At 39.3% G+C, this 23,123-nt stretch overlaps 1 protein-coding gene across 4 annotated transcripts in view; it reads right to left on the bottom strand.

Moving 5' to 3' along the window:
* Positions 1-23,123, bottom strand: part of FRMD3 (FERM domain containing 3) — a 228,837-nt gene that overhangs the window by 3,290 nt on the left and 202,424 nt on the right. For 2 of the 4 annotated variants that reach the window (XM_004677541.2, XM_012721458.1), the window contains one exon: positions 7,950-11,679. In XM_004677541.2, the coding sequence (XP_004677598.1) occupies positions 11,084-11,679 (596 nt within the window). In that variant the 3' untranslated portion in view covers positions 7,950-11,083. Of the gene's footprint in view, positions 1-6,292; positions 6,514-7,949; positions 11,680-23,123 lie in introns of those variants that run through there. The other 2 variants (XM_012721457.1, XM_004677542.2) reach the window with 2 other exon arrangements.

The raw sequence follows: 23,123 nt of genomic DNA, 5'->3' as shown, positions 1-23,123 counted from the left end.
TATACCACTTTGAGGGCATTATGACTTGGATAAAATAAAACTACTATTCCTCTTAGCCTCCCAGTAAATTCAAACTCATTTTTTATTCACCTGAAACTTCTTGGAATAGTAGACTTACTCAAAGGTTGTCTCATCTGTTGGTGATTATCTAATCAGCATTCTGCAGGATCTCTCAAATTGTCATCCAGAGCAGTTAGAGCCAGTTCAGGGACCGCTAAAGAGCCACAGCCAGGTCTGCACATGCGCAGACTCCCCCCAAACCTCTTGACATGTCATCTGGTACTTAATCTCACAGGCCCTCTTCTTCACGGATCAAATGTCAGGATTTGATGTTGAAGAGGCGGGACAAAAATAGACATCTTGTGCTCTCACGATGTTAACACCACTCAGTATAGATGTCTTTTCATTTATTCTGGCTACAGTTCTTCTGGATGTCTGAGTATATGCTGCTGTTTTCTTATCACATTCAGGAACTTCAGTCGAAATAATAAAGCATATTCACCAAACTCTTCAACTGATAAAATATGCTATAGAAGGGTAATTTAATATGATGTAGAAGGGATCATAACTTCTACAGGTGGCCTCTAAATTCCTCCAACCGTCTTCATTTCATCCTCAGTGTATGTATTGTCTTGTAGTCTGTTTTTGTTCCTCCTTTCCTCTTACTGACTTTTGTGTTCCATTGACTATTTTATTTTTGTAGTGACATAATTTGGTTCCCATTGTGTATGTTCTGAACATACCTTCTCTGTGGTTGCCAATGCAATTACATATCTTTGTTATAATTATTTTTTTATTTTTATTTATATGCTTTTACATTGTTGTTCAGTTTGTACAATAATTGATTTCTCCTCTCAGCTGTTGTCCCCATAAAATTACCACCACCAAGACACAAGAACCATCACCATAGACTTCTGTGTTCCCTCTAATTTTGATCCCTCTCTCTTCTCCTCTCCAGATGAGTATCTCCGATTTATAGTTTAACTGCTAGTTTTGTCTTTTATTTTCTGATTCCTTATATGGTTTCCCTATATACTTCCTATAAGTGAAGCCATCTGATATTTTTCTTTTTCCTTCTGACGTCACTGAGCAAATTCCCTTCTAGCTCCATCCACGTTGCTGCAAATGGCATAAGTTTATCTTATACACACACATACACACACATGATATATATATATATATACACACACACACACATATATATATATATATATATATATATACACACACACACACACCCCATATATATAACACATCTTCATGATCCAGTCATCTGCTTAGGGATATTTAGGTGGTTTCCATATTTTAGCTATTGTAAATTGTGCTGCAGTGAACATAGGAATGCAATTTTCTTTTTGAATTAATGCTTTTATGTCCTTTGGGTAGAGTCCTAGGAGTGGAATTGCTGGATTATATGGTAGATCCATTTTCAATAGTTTGAGGGCCCTCCACACAGTTTTCCATAGTGGTTGGGCCAGTTTGCACTCTCATAGCAATGTAAGAGCTTCTTTCTCTCCACATCCTCAACAGCATTTGTTGGTAGTTTTTTTGTTGTTGATGTTCATTTGTTTTTTAAATGGTGTGAGGTGATATCTTATTGTGGTTTTGATTTTCATTTCCATGATTATAAGTGATGTTGAGCATTTCTTCATGTGGCTGTGGGCCATCTGCTTTCCCTCTTTGGAGAAGTGTCTTTTAGCTCTTCTGCCCACTTATTGACTGCATTGATTATTTTGTTTTTTGTTGAGTGATGGATGTAAGTTCTTTGTAGATCTTTGATGTCAGATCCTTATCAGTTTTGTGGAGTGCAGGTATTTTCTCCCAATCTGTGAGGTGTCCTTTCATTTGGGTTATTGTCTCTTGCTCTACCGAAGCCTTTTAGTTTGATGTAGTCCCAGAGGTTTTATCTTTTCCTTCATTTTCGTTGCTTAGGGGGAGTTAAGTGTTTCTTCACAGAAGTCTGAAGTCAGCCTAATCTGTTTTCCTTTATAAGTTATCTCTTTCTTTCCTCTTGTCAGTTTCATTTGTGTTTTTTCTTTGGGACTTTTGGGAGCTTCACTATTGCATGTCTTGCTGTGGTTCTCCTTTCCTTTCCTTTGCTATGGTTATTTGGTGTTCTAACTTCCTGCATTTTTATTTTCATGTCTTTTCTTCATGTTTGGAAAGTTCTCTTTAATTATTTCCCTGAATGTGTTCCTTTGTTTCTCTCTTCACAGTCTCTTCCTGTAACTCTTAACAGTTCATTTTCTTGTGGTGTCAGATATTCTCAGCGTGTTTCATCTTTTTCCTTTATCCATTTCTTCCCTTTTCTTTTGTGATTCTTTTTATATTGGTATTTTTAAAAGTACTGATTCACTCTTCTACTTCATCAATTCTGTTTTCAATGCTTTTCACAGAATATTTTTAGCTCCTCAGTTAATCTTTTAACATCTTATAATTCTTTTATTGCCTCTCATTCTTCATTCTCATTCTTCAGTCTGTTGATTATATTTCTCATATTATTCTTTTCATTTCCTCCTCCTTTTTTAATCATGTCAGGCAGAGGAATTTTTCCATGCCGGTGTTGCTGAGTTCTGGGGACTGATTTTCTTTTTATGATGTGTCATGCCCTGGTGGGCTTGCTTGGCTGTAGTATTTTCCCTTTGCCCTGTTGTTTGCTTTCAAATTTGTTTTATGTGCAGGGCCACTGCCCCATTGGTGCTGTTGGGTATCTCTCAGGGACTCATGGCTGGGTTGGGTCCAGAGCTGCCATGCCAGACTTTGCAAGGACTGTGATGGGCTTGGCTGATGGGCACTAGGCCCGGAGGTCACCAAGTCTCTGTATGCTCCTGGTCTTTTCCCCTTAGTGTGTGTCTTAACTTACGTGCTCGGTGAGGTTGGTACAGGTATGTAAGGGTTCATGCAGACACTAATGCTGACTAGAGGTGAAAGGCACTCTTCCAGGCAGGTACTGCTCCCCATGAGAATGGGCCCTCACTCTACCTTCCTATTTTTACTCACAGTTTTGGGCTTGTTTGCAGGGGTCACTGGCCTCTAAAAATCAGGTGCTGGTTGAAGGGCACTCTCCCTGACATCAGAGGTTGCTGCTCTCCTTTTGTTTGTTCTAATAAACTATTTTAAACTATTAACTTCAACCACATTTAATAACTATTCCTTTTCATCTTTCCCCATCTCTTACATTGTTTATAATACAGATTACATCTTTATATTGTGTATCCACTAACACATTTACAATTACTTTTTATGCTCTTGTTTGAACTGTATACAAAATTTCAAAGTTACTAACAGACCTACATTAAAACACTACAGGGTTTTATCTGGTTTTATCTGGTTTTATGTTGTCCTTTGCCCTCTTTTCATTTGAACTTGAAAACCTTCCCATATCTTGGAAGACAGGCCTGCTGGTAGTAAGTCCCCTCAGCTTTTACTTATCTGTAAAGTCGTTTTTCTCTTTTGCTTTCAAAGACAGTCTTTCTTGATGGAGTGCCTTTGGTCCACTACCCTCACCACATCATCCACTCTTTCCCACTCTGCACACAGTCTGATATAAGCTGCCTTGGACATATCAAGAATGTACTATCTTTTGATGCTATCATAATTCTTTGTGATTTTTGAAAGTTTGAGTACTATGTGTCTCAGTATAGCTCACTTCAGATTCTAGTTGGGATTCTTTCAACTTCTTGAATTTCTGTTATCATTTCTGTCCTCACCTTTGGGAAGTTTGATCCATTCCTTTTCACCCAGGCTCTCTGCGCATTTCCTTTTCTTAAGACTCTCTTAATGCATACGCTGTTCTGCCTTATGGTAGCCCATATATAGCAATCTGTCTTCACTTTCCTTCATTCTTTTTCTTTTACTCCTGACCTTGGCCATTTTGTATGTCTTATCTTTGAATTCACTAAATCTTTACTTTTGCGTAGTCTTCCATTGAGCATCGCAAGTGAGTTTTTAAAATTCAGTTATTGAATTTTTCAGTTCCCGAATTCCTATTTAGTTTTTTCATAATCTTGTTATCCTTATTTTGTTCATTGTTTTCCTGATTTTGCCCCTCTGTGCTATATTTAAATCATTGAGCATCCTTTTGATGGTTATTTCAAGGTCTTTCACTTGTAAATCTCCCTTTATTTAACCCTGTGACTGCAGATTTCATTTGTTTCTTTGATGATGTCATGTTTTTTGTTTGTTTGTTTGTTTGTTTTAGTGCTTTATCTTTTGTTGGGTTTCAGCATTTGTAAAACAGCCACCCTTCCAGTCTTTACCATTATATTTCATATAGGGAGCATTTTCTCCTATCATCCTGGCTAGAGATTAGGGACGCCTCTAAACCTTTCTGGGATGTGTTCTTTTTAACCTTGAGTGGAATGCCTTCATTCCCACTTTCTACTGAATTGCTCAACTGCTGTTTTTCAGTGGTATTGCAGCCTTTCTAATGCTAAGTTGTCCCATACTTCCACTTATTTATCTGTATTTATCTATGATAGTGTGCTCCATTACACCTTGCCTTTGTTCTCAACTGTTCCCAACCTGCTCCTTGTTTTTGTCAACATTTAGATTTGGCTAAGAGAGCAACTAGTCCCATTAGAAGTTTCAGGGGAAGTCTTGCTCAGTCACTCCTCCTTGTTCAGTTTGTATAGCACCACCTCAGGCAGCCACTAATTATTGTTGAGAATTGTTCTAGGAAACCTAGGAGCTTGGAGGGAGCTTTGAACAGGAAAATGATGAGAATGAAGCTTTTCAGGGAACTGCCATATAGGTCAAATAGTAATTCTGAGGATGTGGCTGTTAAGGAACTTCAAACCCATCTGTCTCCTCCAGATGGGTGACTGTTTTCTACAGATGTTATAATCTTGAGGTTATTGGTTTTCAAGGATGTTACAGGGTTGATGAGAGGGAGGTGGGAACAGCGCCAGTTACAGTGCCAGAAAGCTCAAACAGCATGCCAAGATTCAATAGATTATAATTGAATACATTTTTCTGTTATTTGTATGATTTTGGTTAATTTCAAGAGATCTGGGAAAGTTGACTTTCACATTTTTTACCAGTATTCTCAGCTGATTATTCTTTCAATTTATCAAAAGCAAATAATTAGTAATGACCTGACATGCAAAAGAATTTGTCACACTGAGAATCATTCACTCTGTTATACATCTCTTTACTAAGTCCTAGATGCTGAATTTTTTTTAATTTTATCTCATTTACTGGAACCCAATCTAAAAACCAGAGTTAGCCAAAAGATTACTTCTTCATTTCTTATCTTTATAAAGAGGAAATATTTATAGACTCTTTATTACCATTTATATGACTTCACACTCTTCCATTAGCCATATGCTTTTGGCTTTCACTCTTAGGATTCATTGCCATGCTCCCTCTCGTCAGGGTCAGTGATATAATTTCCAGGTCCTGTGCATAATGAACAAGTGAATCACTTGTTCAAGTACAGGATAAAAGTGCCATTGAAGGTGCCAAAATATAAGGGATTTTATTTAAAGTACTTTGTTACTTATATAATAGGGCAGTAACCTTACATGAGTAACACTTTTGTTACAACATATTAAAAATTCTAAAAAAAAAAAACCAACACTCTTGTTACCATAATTTTGTATAATTCAATTAATATTTTACCATATCAGTATATAAATTTCTTGGTCATAGATGTTGGAGGATTCACTTTCATCTACTTCATTTTCAATTGATATAATTAAAGTAACAGCAGCTGCTCTTGACAAATGCAGGATCACAAATAGTTTCTGATAATTTTTAATTTTGAGAAAGCTCTGTTAATATATCTATTATTGGTGTCAAGCACATTTTATGGCCTGTAACCACATTACGACAGTTTCTGATAAACTGTTTTGATATATAAATATTAGTAAATCTAGAGCAAATGATTCTTACAGAATGACTTTTCTGAAAAGGTTTCTCTCAAGTTTTTGGTAATTTGGAATTTACTTTTAAAAGTTCTTCTAAGAGTTTTTTCTTTAACAATGAAGGAGCCCTCAGTTCTTTTTCAAAATATTTTGCATAAACATCAGCTATAATAAAGAGAAGGTATGGTTAGTTCCAGTCATCCTGTTCTTTAAGTCTCAAGTTCTTTCACCCACCTGCAAGGCTTATCACAGACAGCAGCAATGGCAGACACCCCTTGGTACCTGAGTTTCAGTTTGTGAAGCCTTCACTCTCTCCTTGCTGGCAACATTGATTGTTACAGACATACTAAACATTCACCGTACCGTTCTGCATCCCCCAGCCATCCCTACCCTGCTCCCCATGGATAATAGACATGACAGGTAGAAGAGGATTAAAATCAGCTTTATTAATGGATTAGAGAACACAGCTGGGAATCAGGCCCAAGTGAGGTTTCTTTCATCCTCTCTGAAGTGATGACTACTGAGTCTATTGGACAAGGCTCGCCAAACTTACCCCCCGTCACAGATTGAGGCTGGAATGTGGAGAGCGGAGTCCTGGCGGGGCCCACCATGGGCAGGTCCTGCTGGGTCTATTACTGCATGGAGACTGGAAGCCCAAAATCAGGTCCAAGAGAAAGAGAGAGAGAGAGAGAAGAAGCAGGAGGACAAGTAAGCAGGGGCCTTTAGCAACTGTCTCTACCTCGTAGAGAAAGACGGCCCAAAGAGTCTCAAGTTCATCAACTGCAACCATCCCAAGCCTACCCCAGAGGTAGAAGTTTCTCCCCAACACTTTCTTTCCAAGCTGGAGTATGGTTAGGAGATCTTTCCCCTCATGACTGAGCAAGAATGTAGGAATGAGGAAAAAGGTTTCTCCCAAGGGACTAGGTTGGATTAGGAGCCTGGACAACTCAACAAATACGTAACCAACAGCCATTTTTTGTGGGCCTTTCAATTTGCAGACACTGACCCAAACAGGAGCTGGCAAGAGCTGCTTGAGTCAGGACTGTAGGTCCACAGTCACTTCACACCTGAATGCTAGCCGCTAAATTCCTTTTCTAACCTGCACTCTAGCTTCTAAGCTGAGTTCTCACTTCAAAGACTGTCCACACCCCCAACCCCCAGGTGGGTGAAATGGGTGAATGTGATCAAAAAGTACAAATTAGAGTTATAAGTCCTGGAGGTGTAATGTACAACCTGGTGATTCTAGTTAGTGGTACTGTGTGGTGTATCTGAAAATTGCTGCGCATGGATCTTAAAGTTCTCATCACAGAAAAAAAAAAAAATTAACTATGTGAAGTGATGAATGTTGACTAAACCTACAATGGTAATCATCTTGCAATATATATCAAATGACTATATACCTAAAACTAATGCAATATTATATATCAAATACATCCCAAGCAAATTTTAAAAAGTAATGTGACAGACAACCTCAAAAGGCCATCACAGCTGGGGTCCAAGTTTACTGGACATCTATGGTGTATTCCTAGAGTAAGAGAGCCCCTTTGCCTTACTTGTATTAACTGTTTCTGATTTAACTGTCAGCTGTTAGCTTAGCAGTAAACTAAATCTGAGGACCTTTCAGGCCGTGCTCAATAGAAGACATAGGAATAGAATAATAATATACAGGACCCATCAACAGACAGAGATTTAATAAATAGCAAGTGTCACAGAGTTGATCTAAGGTAGCTCTCTCTGGCACAGGAAGGCACTCTTTTCTGACCAAAAATAATGACACACTAATTTCTAGCATCCTGTCAGCAGATCAGGCCCCACCTCTGTTTTATCTATGTTTCTCTAATTCTCTAAATGCCTACTGTAACTGTTTTGTGTTTGGGTGCATGTCCAGAGCACTAAGTATCCCTGCTCTTAGCCTGGAGGGCTGCTGCACAGGGTTAACTCCATCCATTACCTGTCATTTTTTTCATACTGTCACCCCTCAAGGGTAACCTCATTTCATGATCCTAGATGGCACCTTTCTGTAGTTTCCAACAGACCATTTATGCAACTTGACTTTAAATAAAACTTAAATCATTGCAGAAACATTTTTCCCCAGAGTATTTTTATTAGGGATTCCTGCCACCAAATTAACATAGAACAAACTGGATGTTGACATAGAAATGCAAATTTCACTATACAAAGATAAGGCTCCAATCACAGGTAACATGGCCCCCAGATCTCTGGTATTTCAATGAATTCAACTCATTTTGAATTCTTCCCAAAGTTGTCTCTATAAATGTTAGACAAACCACAAGATATATTCCAAATACATAACATTTTGTAATATGTTCCAAGCACAGACAAAAACACAAAATACTTTACCTACATTTTGTTTCATAATCCAACTTGCATTAGCACTAAAGGCAAGATTGTGTGTGTATATGTATTTACCATATATGTGTGTATATATAACTACAAAGGTACACACAGTGGTTTTAATGGAAATTTCAACCTCTGAGACTGGATTTTATCCACCATATCTAAGAGGAAAAAGGAACAGTAACATGTCATATATTCCTCAGATGGGAAGAAATAAACACAACTATATAATGAGGGCCTATCAGTTGTGTGTGTACAGATACAACACATATATACAGTTTCATATATAAACACATATACACCAGTAATATAGAATATACATATACTCACACACTTGCTTTGAGCTGTCTCACTATACTCTTCATCTTTGGAAGCAGTCTTTTCCTCATTTGATTCAGGTAACAGATGACTCTCTTCTGCTAAAACCTAGATGGATATTTCTAAAAGATTCTGATTCTACCCTGATAAGATGGCATTCCAGGATCTCAGCTTTATTGTTGGTAGCTATTCTTTAAAGTCATCAGACCCTGCCCTGTCATTTCCTTCATTTAAAGACATTTCTATTAAACAGTAAAGTTTTTGAGAAAAAAGATTTTAAGAGAAAAAAAATTTAATGGAAAATGGTAAATATATTACTCTTAATATAAATCTGCATGGTTGCACTATATGTGATATTGTCAATATTTTCAAATGTTTTACAATGGATAGCACATTACTTTCATAACTTAAAAATATTAATGTTATTTTTTTAAAGGGTGAGGAATAACTAACTTGTCATGGTTAGAGAACTTAAAAAGGGGAAATATGAAGCATAGTTTTTAGAAGAGGGGTTAATTTCATGTACACCACACTAGAGCACCGTTATGTCAGATGCCTGACTTAAGTCATGCCAAGGAAAAAAAATGGGGGAAAGCCCTCAAGTTCAGAACTGACCGTTTGCAAAAGTTCAAAACTGACCATTTGCGAAACTTCCCCCCAAAACTATAGAAAACATAATTATTAAAAAGCAAAATGAATCCCTGAAAGCACATGAGAAAGGACACTCTATAAACATAATAGCAAATATATGTTATAGTTTACTCAATGAAGGTTTTATGAGCTGCCTTTTAAAACTTTTCAAAATTAAGTATCCAGTGAGTACTCAGAGCTCCACTGAATAAGTAGGACTAGAATTGCCAACTTAGAAATTGTGCTAATTATAAGTAGGAGTATTGGTTAGAATTAGGAAGAGATTCATACGGCCCAATCTCTCTGTAAATGAAACATTTTCAATCTAGAGAGAGCCTCAATGCTCTGTACTCTGAGCTCTATACTCTCTTTACTCTCCTCTTTCTCACTTATATCTTAGTTTTGGTAGGGACTCCCCAGGGGAAGGCAGCAGAGTGTTTCTGTCTGGATTTAATGGTGTGGTGGAAGGTAGGAGAGTAAGTCTTCCCCTTGTTGTCGGGTTAGGGAGGCGTTGTGTAACGTCACCCAAAATGAAATGGTGTATCATCTAATGAGTTCCCTCCACTTAATGGGCTCTCCAATTATGAATGAATTAAGATCTTAAGAAAATCAGGAAAGAAAAGGAGTATAATGACTACCACAAGGAAGAGCATTGGCATTTATCAAAAAGCCAAAATCCGTCCTCTTCTCTCTCTCTCTCTCTCTCTCTCTCTCTCTCTCACACACACACACACACACACACTTCTTTTGAAACTTCTGCTACAGAATCACAATGAATGGCATAAGGGACCCCATGCCATTCTTTTGGGGTCCACTCTTTTTGGGGTCCACTTAAGCATATTAATGTCAATTCTGACAATTAGTGCACTCAAATAGCTTGTTTTTCACATCATCCAGTACCTTGCATCACAATTTCTTTCATGAAATAGATCCTCTGCCTACCATATTTGCCTGCCAGCCTCACCGGGACTCTATTTTTGCTACTTGCTATTTGCCCGTTTCCCATCTGCTTCCACTCTTGGGTTAATACAATTAACTAGCATATCTTCAACTTTTTCTTTAAAATTTTACTTCTATTTCCCTATCCAAAATATAGGGACAAAATTCAAATGAAAGTTAAAAAAGTCATTTTGTCCAAATACTTTGAAAATGAACACTGTGTCCACTTGATGCTCTCAGTTTCCACATTCCCCAGTTCCATCATCCATTTGGGGGACTTTACGTACGAGTTTCTTTCTACTTATTTTCTATCTTATATGCAGGAAACAACAAATTATGGAATTGTTCAGCCAAAAAATATTTTTAAAAACAAACCAGTGCCAAAGCATTAAAAAATTCCCAACATACCCTAGTGTATTAGTCTTACAATCTGTACACTTAAATAACTCCAGGAGGCTTTTTTTTTTTTTTGCTAAAAATTTACCAAAATATTTTGAACACATAAAAAATATTTTTAAAAAAACCAAAACAAAAACCCAGCATAAATTTAGTTGTATAGGCATTGGTTAGAGGACATAATCCTAGGGATTATATTCAAAAATGTTCTCTTGGGTTTTTCCTAAGACCCTATAGCTTCTAATGGTGCTATTTAAAAAATGGGAAATCTAATTCAGCTCAATGTGTTATGTATTATGATAATAAAGAGTTAGTCTGTACTATAATAAAAATAAACATATTTTTGGTTGTTTAGAGGCCATCTTTTTGACCGATAACTAACATAACTGTATTTGATTTTAACTAATTTAAGTGCAGTGAATTATGGAAAGCAAGCTTAAGGTTTAAATAATCAGTTGTGAATAAGGAATGCCTTTTGATGGCCCCATGACCATTCAGAACCAGGCATTTGCTGGAAAAAAAAAATAATAATCACTAGTATTGAATATAGCCCTTAGTCATCTGAGATATAAATTTTATGAGCAACCCAGCATGTAGAGGATGAAATTGACTTTGCCAGCCACCCACTCCTTGAGAGGACAATAGTATTCATAGTGAAACTGCTCAAACTCTGGCGTCTGGCGGATTTCACATAAGAAGGAGAGATCAATACCTGACTCCAAAAGGAGGAGGAGCAGGGGGAATACAAAGAGCAGCAGCCCCAGGCCCACCACAAGGAGCCTGGAGAAACTCTTGACCAGTGGGTTCACCCGAATATGGCCGCTCAGAATGTCATAGCTCCACGTCAAAGCTCGGTGAGCCTCCTTCAGCTCCTCTTCTTCAGCCATCAAAAAGGCATTTTCATCTGCTTCCAGTTCTTCAAAGGAATCTGTGTCTTCTCTTTCCAACTCCAGCCTAGATGAACAGTCAAAGAGCATGTCAATCTCATCATCATCCACAGGGGTGGGGAGCAGGCTGGCACTTGGATTGTAGGCCAGTTCAGAGATGGTTAAGGGCTCGTCTTTCATTTGATCATCATCTTCACTTGGCGGGTCCTCATACTCCTGGGCTTCTTTCACTGGTGAGCTGGAGATCAGTGGGGCAGAAATGTCTTCTTTGGGTATTGGAATACCTGCGAAAAAGAGACATTTTTTTTCATAACTTTAGATTTTAGGTTTTCTTTTTCCATAAAGAGATATAGCTGGAAACAAAAAGAACATAATTCAAGGATTCCATTAAATTGTTCTGTGGAATCCTGACTTTACACAATCAGTTAAACATACCTCAAATTATTGGTCATATTTACCTTTTAGTGTGCATATAGTCATCCCTGCAAGGATAAAATGATGATCATAATTACAGTATAGTTAGAAGTGGTGTCTTTCAGAAGACAACCCTGTCATCCAATAAAGTACTATAGAAAAATTATAAAATCTCCTATGGGGAATTTAATATCACACTCTCAACAATGGACAGATCATCAGTAAGGAAAAACACTATAAACCAAATGGACCTAACAAATGCATAGAGAACATTCTACCCAACAACAGCAGAATACACATTCTTCTCAAGGGCACATGGACTATCTTTTAGAGGACAGTATCTTTCAGTACCTCCCCCTAAGGTTTTGTTACCACACCACACCATAATCCTCTGCGCTCCCTCTCCATCTTGCTCCTGCCCTTTACCCTCACCCTCTGGTAGCCTCCATTCTATAACTAGCTTTTTAGGCTTAGTCCTTAATTTGACTTTGTTTGGTTTCCATATATTCCACACACCATCTTATATTTAAAGGAACTTATATTTTGACAAGAGTGGTTTACCAACCCAGAATATCCCATCACTGCCATCCCCCATGCCCAGGGTGTTCAGGTGGCCTTAGTAGTAGTAGGGCTGGAGGCTGTGTCCTATGTCTGTCACCTCTCCCGACCTGGGGTACATACAGTGCACTTCTGCTTTCTGCCTGGGTGAATCAAGTTTGAGAAAAACCTTTGGAAAGACTTAGTTAATTTCTTATAAGTTATTCTCTCACCTTTCCTGATACTACCATTTAAAACGTTTTACTTTTTTTTAAGATTATTTATGCATACAGAACTGGGGTACAGGCCAGAGGTGGCAGTGACAGGCTTCACCAGAGACAGAGTGGGAGCAGAACAGGCAGATCAATGAAATACAATATTGAGGGGAGCAACAGGAGAGACAGGAGAGGTCTGCTGCACCATGTCAATCATCTCCAGGTCTGGGGATCCAACTCGCACTGAAGCAGCTGCTGTTCACCTGCAGTGCTGCATCCTAACCCATTGCGCACCAGGGAGGGCCTAAAAGATTTTACTTTTAAAGTTTTATGTAAGTAGATTGCTTTGTCGGAGTCCCATGTCAGGACAGTAGTGAGAACATTAATAGGTCTTGTACTAAAAGAGACACTGAATTGAAAGGTGCACAGGAAACTGTCAGATGTCTATGAAAGCCACATATTTGTCACTTGTTAACCAGGATCATCCCAATGGGGGGGGGGGGACGGGACGTCTGATTGACCTGGTGTTAATCAACTTAGCTTTCTGGCTCTCACAGGTATGATGTTCTCTATAATTGAGTGTAGGGGAGAGAGAGCATCGAGGGTATAGATGGCAATCGTGATAGAATAGGAGGGCAGTGACAGTCTCTCCTCTTTGTTGAGGATAACATTTAATAGAACCTTCCATGGGTTTTAAGAAAAAATTCTAAGAATGACATTAACTTTTCCAGATAAGGGCTTTCACTTTCTAGCATGGCCATTACAAAATCACTCTTACTAGAAATGTACCTGATGCCTCTGAATATCCTTGGGATGCTGCCCATTTGCTCTATTTAAAACCCATCAAGAGTTATCCCTGTGACTTAGGATAGATTAATGGAAACTTAGTCACAGGCATACACAGCAAATCCTCATTTTCTTCCCATCTATGCTTCCCAGTCTCTCCTTTGCTTGTAATCATCACCCATGAACCTCCAGTTACATTTCTGAGAATGCCCTTTGTCTTGCTCATTTTGGGCAATTTCAATATCTGGAATTCATAAAAGGATAATTTGGTTAGTGTTAGTCCTTATAGTTCAGAAGTCAACTGCCCCCATCAGTCCCTAAAATGGCTCTCACCAAAATTCCCATGGCCACCATATTGCTAAGGTCAATGTACGTTCTCTGCTTTCCTACTGATCACTTGACTTCTGAGATTCTACTCTCTTGGTTTCCATCCAGTGGTTCTAAGTTACCTCTGTTTTTCTCTACAGTCTCCTCACCTCTCTTTGTCATGGCCTCAACTCTCTGCTTTTATCACTTGGTGCTCTCTCCTTTGGAGTCTCCATTATATTCCTAGCTGTACTATGCTGATGCCACATTGCTTGACATGTTGCTGCAGTCACTTGGTTCCCTTAAAGTGCTACCAGTTGTTCCTTGAAGAGAATGTTCTATAATCAGATTAGTTTGAGAAACTATGAACACTATCACCCTTTGGGACATGACCATCAAGGTTAGTATTACAAGCACTTGTCAAAAAGTTATGACTGCCATAAAAAAAAAATTCCTGAAGACATTCAAACATCTTGCAAGTGTTGGTGAGGGTGTGGAGAAAAGGGAAACCTTGTATACTGTTAGTAAGGATGTCAATTGGTATGGTTACTTTGGAAAACAGATGGAAGTTCCACATAAAAATTTAAAGTAGAACTATCGTCACTTCTCGGCATACAGAGAATAGGTAAACAGGGGATCTCATACACAAAAGATGAATATATGAGGTAATGATTGTGCTAATTAACTAGGTAGGAGAGAATCCTTTTATTCCGTGTATCAAGTCACTATTAAATATGAAGTCCACTTTAAAAATCTTAGTTTTTTCAGTTATCCTTCAATTAAGATGATTTGTGTGTGGTTTTTTATTGTTGGTTCTTTGTTTTTTAAGAGCCTAAACTCTGGAGTTACCTTTCTGGCTTCATACTAATTGTCATGTAACTTTAAACAAGATTTTTAATTGTTCTGCTCCTGTCTTATCTACTGGGTTGTTGGGAAAGTCATGATGTATTTTTTCTGTGTTTTTCAAGCAAAAATGTGTCATGACTTTCCCCAGAACCTTCCTTTATAAAAGGGAGTCGGGAAGGGGAAATCCAGGACATACCACTTGTGAGTAAGTGTGGAGAGGAACACAGGAGCTAATAAGTTGGTAGTTATGAAGCGAGCACTCAGTAATATTACTGCCAGTAGAGTAAATGTAGAAGTTTTCTTCCTGAGGAGAAGAAAACTTTAGTTTAATTGTATAACTTTAACTCAGTTTTTCCCAAATTTATTTAACCAGAAAAATTAGAATCTGCTAACATCTCAACTCAGAATCTTCCAGAGTTGCAGATTCACCACACATATGTCAAAAACCAAAGACTTCATCTCCCACCCAAACCATTCCTTCCTTTACCACTTACTCTATAGTAAGTGGTTGCACCTTCTACCCACCCTCCAGTGTTGGCCAAGTCTCCTTCTCACTCACTGCTCACATTTAATCTGAAACTCTGCCTGCATGCTCACTTCTAGAGCCGCCCTGTCTCTCCACCCCTTCATTCTTCTCAGCTGCAAGACAGCTGCATTTGTCCCTGACCTCAGTCTGGCTTCTCCTGAATTTTTGCCAGAACAGTCATTCTAAAATACCTAGTTAGTGACACAGGGCTAACCAACTGAGACTGTGAACAAGTTGCTGTGGTTGTGGGCACCTAGGGCATTCCAGCCAAGCTCCTGGCACCACATGAAGATGGGCTCAGTGACAGGTCATGCTCAGGGCATGGCAACCAAGGTATCCTTTGGAATATTTTCCTGTCTAGGAATTAGAATGTGTGGTTGGGGGTTAATGGGGGAAAAACGTGAGGCAGAGTGGCGGCATCTACTGTTCACCCAGACAGTGGCTGCCTGTGACCGCCACCCCTTGCCATTAGTACCAGCCCATGTGCTATAATAAAACAAAAGCCTTTGAGCAAGGAAATAAAAACTTTTGAGAGATTAAAAAATACCTAATTAGGGCCCTCCCTGGTGGCACAACGGGTTAGGCACAGCACCATGAAACTAGCCATAGCTGCTTCAGCATGAGGTTGATCCCCGGTCAGGGAGGTGACCCACGTGGCATGGCAGACCTCTCCTGACCACCCATTGCTTCCCATTGCTCCCCTCAGCAGTGCACTTTGTCAGTTTGCCTGTTCTGGTCCCCATTCTGTCTCTGGTGAATACTCACCACCCCTGCTCCTCTGGCCTGTACCCCAATTCTGTATACATAAATAAATCTTAAAAATAAAATACCAAATTAGTCATGAGCCTTCTCAGATTTTTCATGCCTTTCAGGCTACAGATTAAACTTGAATGCAAAAGTACTACTCCATGCCCACATTTCCACCACTCGCACCTACATAGAGGTGCCCCTAGTGTTGTGGTGGCTGTGTCTCTGCACCTTCGTGTGGACTGTTGCCTCTTCCTGCAAAGGCCCTTCTGCACCCAGATGGCTCTTACTCGTTCTTTAAAACCCCATGTCTCACCTCCCCTGAGAAAGCTCTCCTAATCCCTCACTCCTGGTCTGATATGGATGCTTATCTGGTAGTTTCTATGGTTGACTCCTTATTGTCTGTTTCTCTCCTGACACAAGCTGTGTATGCAACGTCTATCATCTGACAGATTCCGGGTGGATCGGGAAAAGCCCTGAAAAATCAGAATTTCCACTGCTAACTTATGTTATGACCTCCCTTTTTTGTATAATCATAATATCAAAAATACTGTAGCAACATCAGTTTGTAACTGGATTGCCTTAGCTCATTTAGAGCTACCTGGCTGGGCAAAGTACAAGCTGAGCTGCTCCTGGGCAGGAAATTCCTTTTACTTAAGACAAAAAGGCAAGCTCTTGGAGATATAAGACCCCAGAGCATCAAGACTCCTGGAAAGCTTCCTTGGTCTTTTGACAAAAAGCGAATCTTAGATAACTCCCAGGGCATAAGGACCCATGGACAATTTCCTAACACTATCAACACAGATTTTGCTTAATGCATAACTATGTGACTTCCTTTTAATTTACTCTTTTCCTAAAACAATCACTAACTACTCCCTGCTAGTCTTAATTAACCTTTCCCTAGCTACTCTCTGCTAACCTTAAGTTAGCCATTAGCTTTTTCTTTAAACTATCACCGACGACTCTGCTAACACATTTTATTCCTTCCCTAGGACTCCTAAATCCTTTGCTAACAGCTCATCCTTTCCCAGACCCTGATCCTTTGAAGTCATAAACATCCATATATATGAAAGCTATCACAAAGATGTATATTATAGTGTGACATAAAGTAGCAGGAAGAGGATGCATTGTTCCCTTCTTCCTTTAAATGGTGATTTCTTATTAACTTACCCAATACATTATTGTAACTAAATCTTGCTAAACCGTATAAATAAAGACCTGCAAAAAGATGGGCAGGAAGACTTGCACCCAACTCCGACTCCCGTGTCTTCCTCACTTCCCTTTCCCCTTTTTCTCCTTTTCCCCTTTTTTAGGAATCTCTGCTCGCTGACACCTTCCCAACTTAGGGTCCTGCCTGTTTTGCCTCCAGACACCTTGATAGTTGGGGCTGGTCTCCAACACTCTCCCAAATGATTTCTCTAAGCCAGTTGTTATAATTTCAGTGTTTTTAGTAGTATCTGTTTTGTATATGGGATTATGAATCAGCCCTGAAAATGAAAAAGAGTGGAAGGGGGGGGGGTTCTTCTAAGAGAAACACCTTAGTGCAGAGAAATGAAAGGAACCTAAGTTCTCAACCTTGAATCCTCCCCAACCCTGGACTTGTCTTGGTTACTGCATCACTTTCTTGTTTAAACCCTGCTTATTAGGGTTCTCTAACATGTGCTGCTGACGGCATCCTGACTGACATAGCTGTCATACTATCTCATGCAGCTCTCTGTCATCAGGACCAACCGTCACACCAAAGTCAGCAATACAGCAAAACTCTCCTCATACTCGAGTGTCATTCTGACGGACGTCCATAATGTAATAAGACAGACAAAAAGTAAGAAGTGTAATAATGGAAAGGCGGGCATAAAGCCTCACTTTCAGTTGATACTGTCACCCCAGAAAAACCCAAAAGATTTAAATAAGGACCTGAGGGAATTAATCAGAGTTCAATAAGGTGTTCAAATGCAAATTCAACACATCAAAGTAAGGACGATATAAAAATATAAAAATTCCAGTCAAAACAGGCAAATACACAAAATAGAATAGCCATATAATATCCTGAAATAGTCATAGCCAGAAGCAGACTATGTATAGATGTTGATTTACAATCAGGCAGCCCTGAAATCTATATAATAGTATTTTTCTACTATATATTATTATTCAGTCATTTTAAAAGGGATGCAAATTAATGTAAATTTATATGGAAAGTCCTTCAAGTTATGATAGTTGATAGTGAAAAAAGTCAATTATAAATTAATATATAGAGAACAATCACATATATGTAAAAATTATCATGTATCCTACATGTTGATATACAGATTGATTACTGGACTATTTGAGTCAAGAAAAACATTGAATATATTGTATTTAAATCTTTTGTAAGAGATAACATTATCTATGTTAATATGCAAATAGCACTGAGTTCATGTAGAAGTTCCGCTTGTGCCAAATTCTAGACATTATTTTAATTAATTGCTAAAAATGGCATATATATATACTTATATATACAACAGACTTTTTCTCCTATTATAAATTGATTTTTTAAAAATTCCTATTTCAATTTCTATTTCCAAGGACAACAAATTGCACTTTCAATAAAAAGGAAATTGGTAGGACATCACTTTGATTCCAATTCTTTCACTGACACTTTATTTCAGTGCCCTGATGATGAGTGGGAATTTGCATCTTCTAGGCAAGTAAACTTAAGGATTTTACCCTTTAAACAAAGAAACGGGACATGTTTCGATTACCCACTTTGCCCTCACCATAGTCTTCCATCATTCCTGAGCAGCCTGGACTAGGTACCCCATCACTGCCTGCTCTTTATCTTTGCTGTTGACTAGACTGTAATTTATTATCCTTTGAGAACTTCACACCATTTTCAGTGAACAGGGGAGTCAAGAATCTTTCTGACTCCCTTTCCCATGTGCATTCACCCTCCTTCCTGTCTGTCTCTTTGCTTGTTCTCTTTGTCCCATCCTTCCTTCACTCACAGCTCTGACACAGGTCACACGTGGCTTTACTCCCAGAAGCCAGGGCCCTTCTCCAGACCCAGAATGACAGCATGAGGCACTTACCAGCGTTTCTAGCTGTGATCTTGGAGCCGTGTCTCAGCAGCCGGACAAACACGTTGCTACTGCAGTGGTTCGCCATTTGCAAACGGAGACCCCTCCGAGTTTGGATCTTGACCAGGCATTTTGCCATACTGGTGAGTTTGGTCCCTGGGTCTCCTCTATGGCCACTAAAACCCGGCAGCTACCACCACCAGCCACGGCAGCTCTGACCTTTCACTAACTGCCCATTCTGTTTTAAAGGAGTGAAGCAGGGCCCACTGAATGAATCAAATGTCAGACTCCTAACACAGCCAACAGAAATAACTCTGGAGGGATCAGCATGCAGCTGGAAGGGAGGGGGGAGGGGGTGCTATTTTTAAATTCTCCACTTACTCTCCTAACAAACAATGAAATAGCATGCATCATCCCTACCCCAGGCTTTTCTAAACCACCTGGACCCCACTCAGATGCCTTACAGTGAACTAAGAATCCAGTGCCTCTGGCAACTGGGAAACTCCACATGGTTTCTTAATTTTCAGTGCCTACCTTGATTTCTTTTAAAACATATTTACCGAGACTTTATTATGCAATGGGCTGAAGCGCAGCACTGCAGTCTAGCCACAGCCACTTCTGTGCCAGTCTGTGTGAGTCCATTCCCCAGCCCCGGAGGTGACCCACGTGACGCAGCAGACCTCTCCTGTCTCGCCCACCACTCCCCTTAGCAGTGTATTTTGTGCATCTGCCTGTTGTGCTCCCCACTCTGTCTCTGGTGAATCCTCTCATCCCCCTGCACCTCTGGCCTGTACCCTAGTTCTGTATGCATAAATAAATCTTTCAAAACTAAATGTAGTACATGCCACATTTAAAAAGCACTTAAAAGAAAATGTATTTAGATTAACATTTTAATCTTGATAATGTGTTTTATTTGAAGTTATCTAAAATAGGAGCACTTTTTATTTTTCTGGTATTCTTTGAAATTGATGTGTTGTTGCATGCCTTAGTTAACATATCTTAATTTGGGCAAGCTGCATTTCCAGTACTCTGTGGCCACACAGTGCTGTCGGGTAGCTCAGCATAGCTCCAGACAGTGCTGTATAGCCCACACCACGAGCTCCACTCTCACAGAGATGCCAACAGTTTCTTCATTTTATAGAAATGGATATTGTGATAATTTACCTGGCACAGTTTACATATTTAATAAATAACATGATTTGCACCTAGGTAATCAATGAACAAGTTGACAGAAAACAGTACTCAGGATAGGAGTTGCTAGGTCCCAGCCTCTAAGAATGCATACTAAGAGCACGATCCAGGGCCCTCCCTACACTAAGTAGTGAAGCCACTTCAGCATGAGTTCGATCCCCGCCCCAGAGGTGATCCACATTGCTCAGCAGACCTCTCCTGACCCCACCGTCCACTGCTGCCCTCAGCAGTGTACTTCGTCAGTTATCCTGTTTTGCTCTCCAGTCTGTCTCTGGTGAAGCCTCTTACCACCCCAGCACCTCTGTCCCCCAGCTTTGTATGTATAAATAAATAAATCTTTTTAAAAAAATGCACAATCCAAACAGTACATTCTAATTCACCACACTTTGAAAGGTCTGCTGCATCTCGGGCATAAAATGTGCGCTCATCCCAATAGAAGTGCTTGGGGAACAAACTTTATTTTAGGATGCTATATTTGAAGAAATTGCAACTGAATAATAACTGTGTCCCAAATACCATCTTTCAGTTAAATTTCTTTGCTGGTGCATTTATCTCACCCTCATTTTCAAAAGAAAATAATTCCTCATACAATTTCATCATGTATACATGCATTTTTCTAGTTTAAATTGCTATTATGGCCAGAAGATAATTTTTCTAATAAAAATATACTTTCTTTTCTTTCCTGACAAAACAAAGCTTTACAGTCAATTTAGCTGAAATTCTGCATCGTCATACCTCACTGTGGGACTATGAATTGATTTAGCACTTATGGAAAGAAGTTTAGCAAACACACTGAGTTTGATAGGTGTAGTGTTCCTTATTCCAGAAATTCCACTTTTCAGGATTTACCCTGAGGAGGTAATACAAAATGGTGACAAAATTTTTGGACAGAAGTGTTTATCAGAAAAAAAAAAAAAGTCTCTTCTAGTGGGAAATGGTTACATACATGCAGTGAAATGTTGTACATCCATTACAATTTGTCTTTAGGAATCTAATGATATAGGGGGAAAGCTTGCATACATTGAAAAGGTTAAAAAAAAAAGCACTTTATATAAGCAGTATGTCCTAAACTATGAAAAATGTACATTATAGACCGGATTATAAATCTGGAAGGGGGAGATGGGTGACAGCCAGCCAGGTCCGTTAGCTGAGACAGTGGTAAATCACTTCTGGGTTCCTCAGGGGGCCCCCCTGCCCCTCCCACAGGTTATGAGTTCCAGGAACAGTATGACAGCGGCAGCACCTGCTCTCCTCGGGGTTAGTCAACTTCCATACCGGAAACTTGAGAGAAAGTACCCCTAAGAAGTCACAAAATTTTCAACCCTTCCTAATTCCCTATGTGATCTAATCCTACCAGGATCCTGTGTGGAAAACAAATCACTGACAGAGGACAGCACCTGGCAGGCCTTTTCTCACCCACCACCAACAGTGGCTCGAAGAGAACAAACAAAAACCCTCCGGAGACTGAAGAACAAAATGGAAAGGCCCTATTCTGGCTGAATCCCTACTTTGTAGTAACAAGATAAAAGGCTTCAGAGAGGAATGTGGCTCATCTGCACATCAGTGGGCCAGGGCTCAGTGGCTCAGAAAACCCCCTGTGCCTCTTTAGAGAACATAGCGGTAAATCTGTATGCGATAAATCTGTATGCTTATCGTTAGGTTAAAGGAACATAGGGCCTATAGCTTATGTGAAATAAATAGGCCTTCCAAAAAGAGGAACAGAAAGCAAGTTAAATATCTGAAACAAAACCAGCACTATGCTTGATTCTCTTCTGCCAAGAGTTACTGTCCTCTACTCCTTAAGCTTTAACATCTCACCATTGTTTAAAATTATTTTAATTAGTTATATTTTATTTATATTTAACTATATTTAATTAAATTATATTTAATTCGTTTTAGATATTTAATATATATACATTTAATATATTTATATTTAATTAGTTATATTTTATTTGTATTTATTATTTATTTATATTTCTCACGTTTTCCAGTTGTCTCTCTCTGAACCTGTTCACATTCTTTATGTCTCTTCAGAGACCCTAAGGAGATTCTCACACACTATTTCTGGGGCACTTCTGCCTTTACTTAGAGAACCCACCAGGCCCAGCATTCCATACTGACCCAGCCATTTCTCTCTGCTTTGCCCCACTCTGCCCAAAGGTGTGGCTGCCTTTCAAAAGGAAGAGATGTGGAAGGATGGCAAAGATTCTACCAAACACTGCACAGGAAGGATTGTTCTTCAAGGCCTATACTCAAAAGAACATTATCACAAGCACGACATTCGGATGCCCTTGTGGTTTAGATGCCTCGCTGTTTGTTTGAAGACTCAGGAATGCATGTCTGGGCAGTGACACGAGGCTAAAGAAAGCAGAGGATGTGTGAAGAGGAGAATCGATTTTCCATAATGAGATGCCAGAAACAGTGATGAATCAGGCAGAAGCCAAAGTGAAGAAACAGATTGCAAAGAGTTCAAGGGCCTGAATTCCATGTCTACTGTGATAAACGTCCTGACCCATATCCAGGGTAAGGCAACAAGCTTGACTCTGCTTTGTGGCTGACTAGGGGCTGCTGGATGACTTTAGACCCTGATGCAAATGTAAAATGGAGACAGTAGTACATACGTGTCTCATGATAGTTTTGTCAAGGAAATGCGATGGTGCCTATTAATTGCCCGGGACAGTGTTGTTCCTAGTGGATGAACCAGAACTTACTAACCAGTTGCAGAAAACCATGGGTTGAAGCACAGGCCTGTGTTCTAATCCTGACTGCACTATTCATTATCTCTGTCAAAGGAACAAAGGCAGTTTGTACTTCCCTTTTTTATTGTGAGGACGAATGAAGTCAGTCCATGTGGCACATTCAGATTGGTGCCTGGCGCAAGAATTACTTACGATTATTAGTGGTACTTTCCCTCAGTGTATGCTTATTCCTCTCTCTCCTTTCCTTGAGGAAAAGACAGTGACGATTTTAAATAGTCTGGATTCTCTTCCTTCTGTCAACCATCTGTCTCTAACATTTTCATTGAGTTACTTCTCCCCAAAATAGGAGGGAAGCATACTGCTCATCAGAGGTTGCCCTGACCAACTCTGTAACCTCGGTAAAGCTAT

This window comes from Condylura cristata, unplaced genomic scaffold (assembly GCF_000260355.1).
Source record: "Condylura cristata isolate star-nosed mole 26May11 unplaced genomic scaffold, ConCri1.0 scaffold00006, whole genome shotgun sequence".
Classification (NCBI taxonomy): domain Eukaryota; kingdom Metazoa; phylum Chordata; class Mammalia; order Eulipotyphla; family Talpidae; genus Condylura; species Condylura cristata.
This window is presented reverse-complemented; position numbering and strand designations above follow the sequence as displayed.